General features: G+C 42.2%; 1 protein-coding gene across 1 annotated transcript in view; it reads left to right on the top strand.

The window, feature by feature from the left end:
- Positions 1-13,289, top strand: part of LOC148115897 (vomeronasal type-2 receptor 26-like) — a 33,687-nt gene extending 20,398 nt beyond the window's left edge. Inside the window, exons 5-7 of the mRNA XM_087885275.1 lie at positions 430-556; positions 1,893-2,791; positions 12,939-13,289. Of these exons, the coding sequence (XP_087741401.1) occupies positions 430-556; positions 1,893-2,791; positions 12,939-13,289 (1,377 nt within the window). The remainder of the gene's footprint in view (positions 1-429; positions 557-1,892; positions 2,792-12,938) is intronic.
- Positions 13,290-14,441: the final 1,152 nt, after the last annotated feature.

Genomic DNA, 14,441 nt, shown 5'->3' with positions numbered 1-14,441 from the left:
AGAGCCTTGGTAGTACTAGGGTTTAAGGCACCCTGTTATTAAGCTGCTTAAGACCAGCTGCCTGCAATTACTGCAGGGTTCGAATCTCGCCAAGGCTCAAGGTTGACTCAGCCTTCCATCCTTTCTAAGGTAGGTGAAATGAGGACCCAGTTTGTGGGGGCAATAAGCTGACTTTGTATAAATATACAAAAGGATGAAGGCTATTGCTGAGCACATTGTAAGCCGCCCTGAGTCTTCGGAGAAGGGCGGCATATAAATCAAATTAAAAAAAAAAAAAAAAAAAAGGCCGGTCTCCAAGGCAACGCTGCTGCTCTTCTCTGGAGACGAGATAAGCTATGGGACCTGACAATCCCATTCCAACACTGTAATTCATTTCATAACTAATCAGTTTTGCAGATGCTTCTGAATGCAAATTTTATTCACTTTCAGCCCTTGCCTCACTCCCAGTGTGTGGAGCCTTGTCAACCTGGCTATTTCAAGGTGGTCCAGGAAGGAAAACCAATCTGTTGCTACAACTGCGTCCCTTGTGCAGAAGGGAGCATTTCCACCCAAGAAGGTGGGTGAATGGGAATCAAAACAGCCCTTGGGATAGGAGCAAAGGTTCCTGCAGATCTTTGCTAAGAAGACATTTCTAATTTGGGTGTTGGACTGGGAAGGAGTATTAATTTAACTATCAGAATTAATTTCACCAAAGATATAACAATAATATGAGCTGGGAAAATTCATTGGAATGACAGGTTAAGTGTAGAAGAAGCCAAGCAGCTATCAAGAAGCATATGTGACTTTGTGAAGGATCAGTTGAAGTGACATGAAGCAGCCCATTGTTTCACCATGACAAACAGAATGATGTTGCTTCTACAGCATGAAGCTCTCCATTGAGATAAATTAATCTCCAATGTCAGGGTTCCAAGTAACACCCCCAATGAAAGAGAACTCTGAGACTTGACCTTCCTCAAAGTTACATTTTATTGAAGATGTCCTATTGGCACATTTGGGAAAACCCAAATCTGAAAACTTCCAGGTTTTCCCCACCCAAAGGAAAGTTCAAGTCCCTGCCCAACACCCACAAGTCCATCACATGGCCCAATCCAAATACCATGCTGACTGGAGATGCCTCCCAGTTCTAACCCTCCAGGTTCAGGGCAAGATGTCCTTGACTTTCTGAGAAAGGAATGTTATTATGACTACCGGTATATTTCTCCCATGCTCCATACAATCCCCCTATCACAGTTTCCCACAGTAGTAAATATGGCAGGCCTGAAGATTCAATGAAAAAGATGGCTTCCAGGCCTGACAGCCAACTCACACAGGACCTAGTCAGTAATCTTGCCATCTCCTCCAGTCCAGGGTGGACTCGGGATAGACACATTTCTGCCTAACCATCTTCCTCCAAAGTATCCAAGGAGTAGGCAAGCATGATCTGTGCTTCCTATAGAGTAGCTATTTCGGGGAATACATTGCTACCAGAGAGGAACCTCTCCTCATTATGGCAATTAGAGAGAAAACCAGACAATTTTATCTGCCCCTTCCTAGTCTACCCAATGAGAAGAGGAAATCTGAGGCTAGCATGGCTTTGGCCCAGTCTACTCAATGGAAAGAGGAAAGATCGGGCCAGCGTGGCTTCAGCCTGGTCTACCCAATGTGAATAGGAAACATGCTAGCAGTTTGGGGAGTGGTGTCAAGTGGGCCACACCCACCCAGTCAGCCACGCCTGATCCCCCCCCAGGTCAACCATAGCCCTGATGCAGTCCTCAATGAAATTAAGTTTGACAGCCCTGATGTAGATGGTTGTCCCTCCTCCCCTTTTGCTTCCTAGAATGTGGCCTTCCTGATTTCAAAATCTAACTCCCATCCTATACATTCATGGTAAATATTACATTTGTCCTCTATAGATGCAGACCACTGCACCAGATGTCCAGACAATCAGTATCAGAACAAGCATCGAGATCAATGTATCCTCAAAACTGTCACTTTTTTGTCCCATCAAGAGTATTTGGGAATTATTCTTACTTTCTTTGCCCTATTCCTGATCTTAACCACACTTTTAGTCTTGGGAATCTTCATTAAATTCCAAGAAACTCCAATTGTCAAAGCCAACAACCAGGACCTCTCCTATATCCTCCTGGTCTCCCTTCTTCTTTGCTTCTTGACTTCCTTTCTCTTCATTGGTCGGCCAAGGAGATCCACCTGCCTTCTCCGACAAACAATTTTCAGCATCATCTTCTCAATTGCCGTGTCTACCGTCTTGGCCAAAACAATCATGGTGGTGCTGGCCTTCCTGGCCACAAAGCCAGGAAACAGAGTGAGAGGGTGGCTGGGCAGGAGTCTGACCAACACCATCATCATTTCTTGTTCCAGTGTCCAGGTTGTCATTTGTTTCACCTGGTTAGGAGTCTTTCCTTCATTCCCTGATTCTGACATGTATTCCCAGCCTAGAGAGATTGTTCTGCAGTGCAATGAAGGCTCTGTCACTATGTTTTATGTTGCCCTTGGTTACATGGGTTTTCAGGCTGCCATTTGCTTCATAGTGGCCTTCCTGGCTAGGAATCTACCTGGGTCCTTCAACGAAGCCAAGCTGATCACCTTCAGCATGCTGGTCTTTTGCAGTGTCTGGATCTCCTTTGTGCCTACCTATCTGAGCACCAAAGGGAAATTCACGGTTGCTGTGCAGGTCTTCTCCATCTTGGCTTCCAGTGCTGGGCTGCTGGGTTGTATCTTCATCCCTAAGTGTTACATCATTTTGCTAAGGCCAGATCTGAATACAAAAGAACAACTGATGTTCAAAAGTGAAGTAAAAAAGTGATGCTGATGGATGTTCTGGGGATATAATTCCCCCCCAATATAATTCTCACCCATTGGGTACTTTTCAGGAGAAAACACTATCAGGCTGCTTTTTGAAGTGATCTCCTGCTTAAGCCAAATTTCCATGTTTTTATGTTTCTGTGTCTGGTAGTATTATTTAGCATTTTGGGCTTCATTATTAGCCTTTAAGTGAGGATGTTATTAGAACTTTAGTCTGGCAGTGTTGACCTCCTTTCAGATTTTAGGAAAACATGTTTTTCTTCTGTTTTTTCATGGGGAAAAAAACAGCCTTTTCAAAACTGAATCTTAGTCAGTGTATTCTGAAAGTAATTGAATATTTTTATTTTATTTTATTTTATTTTGAATTTGTATACCGCCCTTCTCCCTGAGGACTCAGGGCGGTGAACAGCCAAATAAAAACATCAAATACAAATATTAAAATACAGTTAAAAAATATATATAGATTTGGCCCCATTAATTAAAACGATAAACAAAACAAAACAATTAAAAAAACCCTTAGAAAGAATTAATTCAGCCCGGCTTGTTGAAAAAAGAAAGTTTTAAGGGCACGGCGGAAGGCACTGAGGTCATGGATTCTCCTTATCTCAGGGGGCAACTCATTCCAGAGGGTGGGTGCCCCCACAGAGAAGGCCCTCCCCCTGGGGGTCACCAGCCTGCATTGTTTGGCTGATGGCACCTCGAGGAGGCCCTCTCTGTGGGAGCGCACGGGTCGGTGGGAGGTCGTCGGTGGCAGTAGGCGGTCTCGAAGATAGCTAGGCCCTATGCCATGGAGCGCTTTAAAGGTGATAATACATTTGCAAGTTTTAAGTAAAATACTAATCCATCTTGGAAAGAGCATGATGTAACCCATAAATTTACCACATGTGGAAAGTAATCTCTAATCAATGTTTTCTATTGTTTACTTGTCAAATGTAATAAATGTCTTTCGTTCTTTCATTGGTTTCTTTCTGATGTATCACAGGTACCAAATTTTTCTATTATTTGTTTCTGTACCCTATTAAAAGACTTGGACTTCCCCATTCCATAAATGCTTTTCACTGTGCCTGCAATTTGCATTTTTGGGAAGGGCTGAACCAGTGGTGGGATTCAAAATATTTTACTACCAGTTCTGTGGGTGTGGCTTGGTGGAATAGCTTGGTGGGCATGGCAGGGGAAGGATACTGTAAAATCTCCATTTCCTCCCGATCAGCTGGGACTCAGGAGGCAGAGAATAGATGGGGGCAGGGCCAGTCAGAGGTGGTATTTACAGGTTCTCCAAACTACCCAAAATTTCCCCTACTGGTTCTCCAGAACCGGTCAGAACCTGCTGAAGTCCACCTCTGGGATGAACAGCTTACTTTTACAAAAGGAAAAAGTGTTTTTAATCTCTCAGATTCAGAGAAATAATCTATCCTTTCTAACAATCAAAACTATATATCAGAAGTTCGTTTCTTTTTATTTGTGGGGTTCTTATGTAAGCAAAGCAATGAATTGACCAAGAAACCCTGATTGGCAGGATAGGAAATATTTGATTGAAAGGGGAAAGGATGGCTAAGCACTGAAGATACCTACACATTTTTTTTTTCCAAAATGAAATTGGAAAAGAGAATCTATTGCACAAGAAGGAAATTTTTGGAAACATTCCAAATCTCTGGATTCAGGGCTGGTATGCAAGGCCCAATAAAACACACTGAGGATGGAGATAATAATAAAATATTTACTTCTGACCAAAAAAAGATGCTCAGGAATATTTTACGCCTCAAGCACAACAGCTCTCAAACCAACAAGTTTCACATACATTTTTGCAACAAGATACAAAGTAAAAACAAAGCTTTAAATTGTACAGCCTTCCGCCATAAAGTGATAAAGTAGGCATAATTCAGGATTCCCAGAATCCAAGATTCCCAGTCAATGATATGCTTGCCCTGCCTTTCACTCTATATCTACACTAATTTCATGTAGTTACAAAACAAAAAGGCAACTGAACATCCCATCTACATCAGCTTCAGTCAGTCAGTCAGTCAGTCAGTTAGTTAGAATGCAGTTGTCAATTGTCCCATTGGGTTAGACAGCAAAAGAAACTCCTGGGACATTTTTTTACCAAGAATATACCATATTTTTTGTAGTATAAAATGCTCCGGAGTATAAGAGGCACCTTAGTTTTTGGGAAGGAAAATAGGGGGAAAAAATTCTGCCTCTGCCTACCAGGTATTTATCTGGCTAGCCTGGTCAGATTTAGCACACATTAGTTCGCTGGTTCTGAGCGCCCACTGGGGCTGATAAACAGCTGAAAGAGCACAGCTGATTGTCAGAAGGAGCTCCACTTAGTAAAGCAGGTGAAGCGCGGAAGTGGTAAGACAAGGCAGTAGCTTTGGCAAAATGGGTTGCCATTTTGGGCTCCGCGCCTGGCGTTTTCAGCCTCCAAACGCTCTATTTGAGAGCCGTTCATGGCTGTGGGGATTGTAAAAAGCACATCGCCACCCATCACTACCTGAAAACGTGATGTGCAGAAGCCAACAATGGGGCATTCTGAAGTCTAAAACGCGATGCACAGAGGCCAAAAACACAATGTGCACAGGCAGCAATCAACGGCGATGTGTTTTGGCAATCCCCGCAGCCTTGAACGGCTCTCAAACGGAGCATTTGGAGGCTGAAAATAAGAGCCATTGTCTCTGGCAATCTCTGCAGCCAGGAAGAGGATGTGCTGAGGCTGAAGGGTGGGGGCTGGCTGGTGGGTGGGGCTACATTCGGAGTATAAGATGAACCCAAGTTATCAGCCTCTTTTAGGGGGGGAAGTGCATCTTATACTCCGAAAAATAAGGTAACTTTACTGAAGATTCCATGTAGGTACAGGAGAAAAGCCAGTTCTAATGATTTCCTGTCAAAGTAGCATAGGAAAACTTCCCTTCCCCCCCCTGGACCTCCCATTGTCCATTGTCCTCCATGCATTTGCACTTTCTTTGTTTTGTGAACAGTCTGTCTGCCTCGGACTTCACCAGCTGGTGACCTTGAGATATTGGATCTGTCTCAGACTTCCAGTTGACACACTTGCATTCCAAATTTCCTTCTCAAGCCTCCCTTAGATTCCAAGGCCTTCCCTTCCCCCTCCTGTTATAGTTGTCTGGTTGCAAGCAAGGCCAGATCCTGAAGATGAAACTCAAATACTTTGGCCACCTAATGAGAAGGAAGGACTCACTGGAGAAGAGCCCAATGCTGGAAACGATTGAGGGCCAAAGAAGAAGGGGATGACAGAGAATGAGGTGGCTAGATGGAGTCAGTGAAGCAGTAGGAGTGAGCTTAAATGGACTCCAGAGGATGGTAGAGGACAAGAAGACCTGGAGGAACATTGTCCATGGGGTCACGATGGGTCAGACATGACTTCACAACTAACAACAAAAAAGCAAGACTTCTTTGGACTTCCGGTCTGGAATCACGGCGATACAGTCGGGGGAATGGCAGTCTCTAACGAGCCCACAAAAACCCCGACTGACGATCCATTTTCCGATCGGTCTTGGACCAACCCCATCCTGTAGGGATGGGTGGAGAAGAGGAGCACTTCGCTGGGCCAAGAGAAACAGGCAAGTTCCTTGGAGGTCAGAGGAAATCCTCTAAGTCGGAGATGGGGGGAGGCAGCCATGCCGGCTGTCGCAAAGCTGCGGCGGACTGTGAAAAAGATTGTGCTGGAGAGAAGAGGAGAGAGCAATACCTTTAAGCCGGGTGAGTGACACCAACCCAGGCAAAGCAACAGAATTAAATGGATTGAAAAATAAGACCCCAAGCCTTAAATAGCGGCTGCAGAGTTACGGGGCTTGAAGATTAAGGAAAAAAAAAACTTTTGGAGACAAAGACCCATGACAGACTTTGAAATTTGATTTGGAACAATTGGCACTTAATAATTTTAAAATTGGATTCTATTTTTTTTTTTTTACTTATTTGGAGTTGATTGGAGAAATGTTTTTCTGGGAGTTTACACCTTTAGAAAGTTAACGAGGCTAATGAAGAGTGACAGGTGGGTGGCTACATAATTTCCATGGAGTCTGCGGTGACTAAGCAGGAGAGTGGGTTAAAGAGATTTCCATTTCATTTCGAAAAGAAACATTGTAAATGACTTTATACCTTGGACTATTTTGAAATTGATATTAAATTTATGGATTTTGGAGATTCCTACTCTGTCCCTGGGTGATTCTATGAAGAAAGAAAAAATATTTTGGATTTTTCACAATGGAATTTAACAAGCCTGGGAAAAAAACTGGGTGTGGCATAGGAACAAAGACAGGAAGTTGATGCATCACACATGGACTAGACATTCCAAAAGCATTAAAGTGACACACACAATTTTTAAATTGAGTAGATAGACTTTTGAAGTGGAACAGCTGGACAGAAAAGAGAAGGAAGGAAAAAGAAGATAAAATCAAATGTAATTAAATTGAAATGTAATGTTTAAAAGCTTAAAGGTACAAATGATTTTTAGATAAAAACTGGAGGGGTTTTGGAGTAATAAAAATAGAAAATAAAAGATGGTAATCAAAATAGAGGATTGCGATAAAGGTGGCTAAAAATATTAAAGAAGAGTATTTACAAATATGGGATAACGTTAAGAAAAATAAATGTTTGATGTAATATGTTTTGACTTTAACTTGTAAGCAATGTTAGATTGGTAAATGTTTAATTATGGTTCTATTGAATGAAACAAGAAGATACACAGACCTTAGTAACAAAGTGTGATTTAATCTAAAATATGCTGGAAATGATTATTATGAAACATATTGAGAACTAATTTGAAAAAGTATGTTGGGAAACTGACATGAAATAGATAATTATACTGCAAGGGAAAATTAAAAGAAGAGGTGATGGGCACCAACTAGTTAAGAGTTTGAGACTCGGGAGAAATACGTTGGAAACTAGTTAAAATACTGGAAATCAGCTAAACAATAGTAGGAGAATTGGAGGAGAATAGGCCGCAAATCAGCCAAATATAATATGCTGGAAATCAGCCAATAAAATGCTGGAAATCAGCCAAGCAACAGGAGAAGACTTGGAGGAGATATGCTGGAAATCAGCCAACATAAAATGCTGGAAATCAGCCAAGCAATAGGAAGAGAGTTGGAGGAGATATGCTGGAAATCAGCCAATAATGGTGGGAGGCTCAGAGGAGAATATGCTGGAAATTAGCCAAAATAGTGGGTGCTCTGGAAGAGATTAGGCTGGAAATCAGCCAAACACAACATGCTGGAAATCAGCCAAATAATAGAAGGAGGTATGGAGGAGAACATGCTAGCAATTAGTTTAAATAAAATGTTAGGGATGAATCTGGGTATTTGAAATGTGTAAAAGTAATGATAAAATTTAAAATATCAAGATTTGATGGAATGAGTCAAGAGTCTAAGAAATGTAGTTAGAATTTTGTTGTATAAATGGTAAGAAAAATGGAGATGTATTGAATTTGAAATTAAGTTTTGAGGTGATAAAATTGTGGTTAATAATTAGAATAAGAGATTAGAATATTGTTAAAAACTATTTTGCAACTGATGGTAAAAGAGATGATAAAGACAATGTGGAGAAGAATCAGATATAAGCAGGATTGATACTTAGACACAAATGAGCTAAAGTAAATATGAAATTAAAATTGTATTGATATAATAGATTTATATAGAGAAGGATGTTAGAATCTATGTTAAAATTTATTCTTCTTATGTTTTGAACTTTTACCTGTTAAAGATGCAATGGGAAATTGTGAATGGAGTCTGTCAAAGAAATCTAAGCGTGGTAACCATTTATGACCGGATCGAGTTCTTGCTCTTGAAAGTTATATTTTATGTTTATGTTTGAAAAATGATAAAAAATATTTACAAAAAAAAAAAAAGGCAAGACCGCGTAGCTAGTCAACCATGACAGCAGTATTGCAGGCTAACTCAGTGCTCATTTAGCAGGAGTTCGATCCTGACTGGCTCAAGGATGACTCAGCCTTGCATCCTTCTGAGGTCGGTAAAAGGATTATTGGGAGCAAGATGGTGACTCTGTAAATCATGTTTCAGAAAAAAAAAAAATTCCTGCCTCTGAAAGCCTCCAAAACAGTTTCAGAAAAAAAAAGCCTCTGAAGCTCTTTTTGGAGGCTTCTTTTCTGAAGCTGTTGGGGGGCTTTTATTCTGATGCTTTTTTCAGCCTCTGAAACCTCCATTTGAGAAGCTGGGCGGGGCTACGTTCGGAGTATAAGAAGAACCCAGATTTTCACCCTCTTTTTTTGTGGAAAAAGGTGTGCCTTATACTCCAAAAAATACGGTACATAAAAAAATAAAATAGAGGAGATCCTGACTGTTGACTTTCAGTAAGTGAGTTTTTGGGAATTAAATGATTCCCAAGATTAAGCCTGTTACCAAAAACAGAAACAAGGCACAGGGAAACTACAATGATCCCCAAATTTTCTTGATAGCAGAGATTCAATCTTAGCTATGCTGTCATCTCAGTTGATGTTTGAAGGGTGATCCACAGGAAATTTGGGGTATTTTTCAGTATTTGAAAAGAGCAAAATAGCGTTTACCATAAAGCAGATATCAGGATTCCAACCGATGCCCTAATTAAATGACGAGCCTCGAGCCAAGCTTCAAAAGAAATCCAATTATTTATTAGGAGCTTCATGTCAGCACGTTCCAAGTGAAGCCAACTCTGACCCCATGTAATTTACATTCCATATCTGACCCTGTTTTCCCCCTTCCCCCAAGGTGTGTCAACAGTCACATTCTCCATCGAAGCAATTTTGTGGGTTGTAGAGATCACTCCTCTCTGGCCACTGTGGATAACCATGGAGACAGCCTTAAAAGAGATATGGCTGGAATGTGCTTTTGTTTTGACTGGCATGCTGCCTCACCGTAGCTACAGAATTTGTTTTCCCATCCCCCTTGCCAATGGCAACTCAAGAGCAGGCCAGAGATGCTTTCTGAGTTGATAGCAGATTTTTCTTCCATGAGATTCACTGTTGGAGTGAAACTTTTAATGGAATAGATGAAAGTGGATAAAGATACCTACAGGAAAGAAGGGAAGGAGAGGAGAGGAGAGGAGTGGAGAGAAAAGGAAAGGAAAGGAAAGGAAAGGAAAGGAAAGGAAAGGAAAGGAAAGGAAAGGAAAGGAAAGGAAAGGAAAGGAAAGGAAAGGAAAGGAAGAGGTTTTTTTGGAATCTCCTTTCCTGGATGGAACCATTTCTAGGGACAATCAAAATTCATGATTTGCAGGAATGGATGGATGGATGGATGGATGGATGGATGGACAGACATCTGGACATCTATTTGATTTTTATGCATTCAATTCCAGACAGATGCACAGCAGCTCACAATAAAAAAATTAAGTATCCACCCTAAAACATGTTGTTCTGAATAATAAGGAGTGCAGAGAAAGTTGAGGCCACATCAGCATCAAAATGTTCAAAAGTCCACAGAAAGAAAACAGCAAATTCATCACATCAAAAGCACAACTTTATAAAATAAACCAGTCATATATAATAGCATAAAAGAAAAACAACTGGAAATCAACCCAGCAGAATGATAGGTGTCCCAAATGCCCACAGAACAATTTGGTTGTGGATGCTTTCTGGGAATCCACTACATTGAGTTACATTGGGAGTTTTTCAGTTGGATCCCAGTTCACCCTGCAGGGAGGACTTTGCAAAACTCCTACTTCCCCAGCTAATTATTAGAATGATAGTGATTTCTTTCTTGCCTTCTTGCTAAATGTCAAGGGATTCTTTTTCCCTCTGGAAATTGTTTGAAGGAGGTCAACAGACTCAGCAGCAACACATTCAGCATCAGGAAAGTTAGTGTACAAGTTGTCTTGTCACCCTGGAAAGCTGGACTGAGCATCATGGATACCAGGAGCTCTGCTTCTGTGTTGGTCCAGTTTCCATCATTGCGGAAGTTCTCTCTGGACTTCATATTATATTAGAAAAGTCAGTCTTGCAGCAATCTGCTTTCAACGTCTTCAAATGCTTCTGCTCTACTGATTCTGAGATCAGATGCAAGGCAGGGAATTCTTTGGCTAACCCAGAAATGAACCCACTGCTTCTGCTTCTGATGGAGCTTTTGTTGCCCCAGGCAGCCTGTAGGATGCTCGGCACCAAGTGCTTCTTGACTTTGGGAAGGGATGGAAGAGACCCACTCAATCATTACAGGCCAGGAGATCATCTCATCGGTGGGCTCTTCTCTGCAACAATTAATCTACAACCTGAGCTGCAGAATTTCAGTTTGAGTCCTTCTAAAAAGGTTCATCCGTAAGTGTCATGATGTTGATTGATGTTATCTTACGTTGCCTTTGAGGAAAAATGGGGAAAGAGGAAAGCAGTGAGGTTTTATTTTATTTAATTTTTTATTTTATTACTACGCTTAGGTCAGACCATAGTCGGCGTAGTTCTAGATTGTCCCAGCTCAAAATTTCAAGCCTGGGGGCATAAGGTATTCTGTTGTGAGCAGAGGAGTGGAGGACTCTTCTCGTGAAATACCTCTGGACTTGCTCAATTGAATTAATGTCCAATATACAGTGTGGATTCCAGGCAGACGAGCTGTATTCGAGAATTGGTCAAGCAAAGGTTTTGAATGCACTAGTTAGCAATTCGATGTTAATAAGAAGTTTCACAAAATTAGGTTAACAACTCTTAATGCCTTTTGGCAATGCTGTTACAGTGAGCTCTAGGACATAGATCATTTGAGATGTGTACTCCTAGGTCCTTGACAGAGTGAGGTTAGTTAGTTACTTAAATCGACAGTCACATCTGTATACAAACAGCATGAAGTGGAACACATTCAGCAGATGAAACAAAAGCAAGCTTTAATGCTCAGCACCCTTGTCCAACTGATCTCTACATGGACAACTTGCTTTCATCTTTCAAGCTGATTAGCTTGGGAGGTCATGGTTACGGTCTCAGCATGGCCATCAAAGAAAAGGCAGGAGGCTCTAATTGGTCAGTCCCAATTCAGAGAAAAGGCTGATTTCTTTTCTGAGTCTTTTCTAGAAGATAGCTATCAGAGTCTCCTTTGGACAAGATGGGTAGCACGTAAATCCAATATTATTATTAGCATCTGGTATTGCTACAGTAGCCAGGAGACCACAATGCTATTGCATTGAATTGATTAAGTTGAATAAATAAATTATCCAGAAAGATAGAACCAGCAATTCCAAAGACATCAGCAGTCAGCTCCTGGGTGCCTCCAGTCTTTCTCCCAAATTCTCTGCTATTGTTTTCTTCAATGATCCATGGATTTCTCCAAACTCGCCACACTTAGTTGTTGTTTCCCTGATGTGGACATGGGCATCTTCAGATGCTCCTTCTTGACTCACCTCTGGTTCCACTGATACCAAAGTGCTTTGAGCAGGCCCTCTGTTTTCTCTATCCACTCTCTCAAGCAATCAGGGATCGAGACCATTTACTCAAGAGAAAATGGGAAAGTTAGTACTTCTGTTCAATTCTAAAATGCTTTCTTTTCTGCCCCAACTTAATTCACACATTCAGTCTCATACACACCCATACATGCACACTTTAAAAATGTAATACATGCATAATGGCCCTTTGATGGAATCTCAAATCCCGGTTCCTACATGGTGAGGTCCTTGCAGATTTCTGAGGTCATGGTTACGGTCTCAGCATGGCCATCAAAGAAAAGGCAGGAGGCTCTAATTGGTCAGTCCCAATTCAGAGAAAAGGCTGATTTCTTTTCTCAGTCTTTCCTCTCTATGCATCTGGGGAGGATGAAAACAGCCTTCCCCATTCCCTCAGAGGCCCTTCAGTGGCCATTTCCCAACTCCCGGTTGGAGAGGAAGTGACGTTTTTGCTGTCCCCAACCCCCAGAGATTCCTGGAGAGGCTCTGGAGTCTGGGGACAGGACCTGGGGTGGAGGGGGGTTTCGCGCACATGCACAGGGCAGGGTGCATAGAATTATGGGTGTGGGCATACACGCACATGGACTTCCCCCTCCCCCCCTTCCTGGCACGCAATGGCAAAAAGGTTAGCCATCACTGCCCTATACCATTCCAGACAAATGGCTGTCCAATCTCTTCTTAAAAACCTCCAGTGATGGAGCATCCACAACTTCGGGAAGGAAGCCCTTCCACCAGTTAATTGCTTTCACTGTCAGGAAATTTCTCCTTACTTCTAGGTTGGTGATTTCACTGAATGTAACATCATGGCAAAATCCATGTATCTTTTCAGGAAAACAGGTGTGTTGTACTGGAAAATTCTGTCCTTCCTTTTTGCCATTCAGGAAATCAACAAAGATCCTCTTCTCTTGCCCAACCTCACCCTGGGTTATAACCTCCATGACAACTTTCGAGACAGAATGTTGACATTGGATGGTCTGTTGGATTTGCTTTCGACTGGAGAGGCCAATGTTCCCAACTACAGCTGCGGAAGAAAGAGAAACATGCTGGTTCTCCTGGAAGAGACCAACTCTGATACATCCATCCTTATGGCTGCCATATTGGGCATTTACAAAATCCCACAGGTATAGAGCCAGTGAATGGTTGCAAGTTTATGCCAGAGCAGTTAAGGAGATTTTCTCCTTAGAAATGTTAATTAAGCATGGATTAAGGGGAAGAATTAATCTTTATGTCATCTTTCAGTCTCTCAGAGAGGCAAGAACATATATTGATACAACCATAATTAACAGTTATAAATTGAGTACAAATATTAATTTGTAATATTTGATGTTGATCAGATCGTGCACTATGCAGACTCTAAGGAAGCATCAGCTTTTCAGAAAATGAGATCTGGATTTCTTTTTAACATCCATTGTTGACAGTTATGTTTTCTGCATTTCTGATCCCCTATTAAATCCACCAAGGTAGGGTGGAATCTTCCAGCCGCTACTTAAAGTCTGACATTATCTTTTCAGGATCTAATAGGTCTTCTTCTTCTGCCAAATCCATCATCGGATGTTGATGATCATGACCGAACACTGGTAAGGTCACATATTAAGACCTACCTAGTGGCGATAAAGACAGCAAAGTTTAACTACTTTTCCGCCTCTATTGCGTCATCAGGGAATCGTCCGGCCGCCCTGTTCAGGGTAACCCGCTCCCTGCTCCATCCGGGAGCGCGGGAGGATCCCTTGGAAGGCAGGGCGGAGGATTTTGGACAATACCTGTATGACAAAATCGCTCAGATCCGGGGGGGATTTGGACTCTGACTGGGTAGATCAGGGCAGGGTGACGAGGAATAGTCTTGAGAATGTTACCTGGGAGGAGTTTGATGCTGTGACTCCAGATAATGTGGACAGGATTTTGGGGAGACTTAGTGCGGCCACATGTTTACTGGACCCGTGTCCCTCCTGGTTGGTACTGGCCTCCCGGGAGGTTACACGAGGCTGGCTCCAGGGTGTTATCAACGCTTCGATGAGTGAGGGTCACTTCCCCGCCGCCTTGAAAGAAGCGGTGGTGAGGCCTCTCCTCAAGAAGCCGTCCCTGGATCCGGCAATATTGGCCAACTATCGTCCTGTCTCCAACCTTTGCTTCCTGGCGAAGGTTGTTGAGAGTGTGGTCGCGCGACAGTTTCCACAATTCTTGGAGGAAACATCCTATCTAGATCCGTTCCAGTCAGGTTTCAGGCCTGGACACAGCATGGAAACTGCATTGGTCGCGTTGGTTGATGATCTCTGGAGGGC

Source organism: Pantherophis guttatus, chromosome 2, assembly GCF_059756535.1.
Source record: "Pantherophis guttatus breed Tessera chromosome 2, ASM5975653v1, whole genome shotgun sequence".
In the NCBI taxonomy this organism is placed as follows: domain Eukaryota; kingdom Metazoa; phylum Chordata; class Lepidosauria; order Squamata; family Colubridae; genus Pantherophis; species Pantherophis guttatus.
The sequence above is the reverse complement of the archived record's forward strand: the minus strand, read 5'-3'. Positions and strand labels throughout refer to the sequence as shown.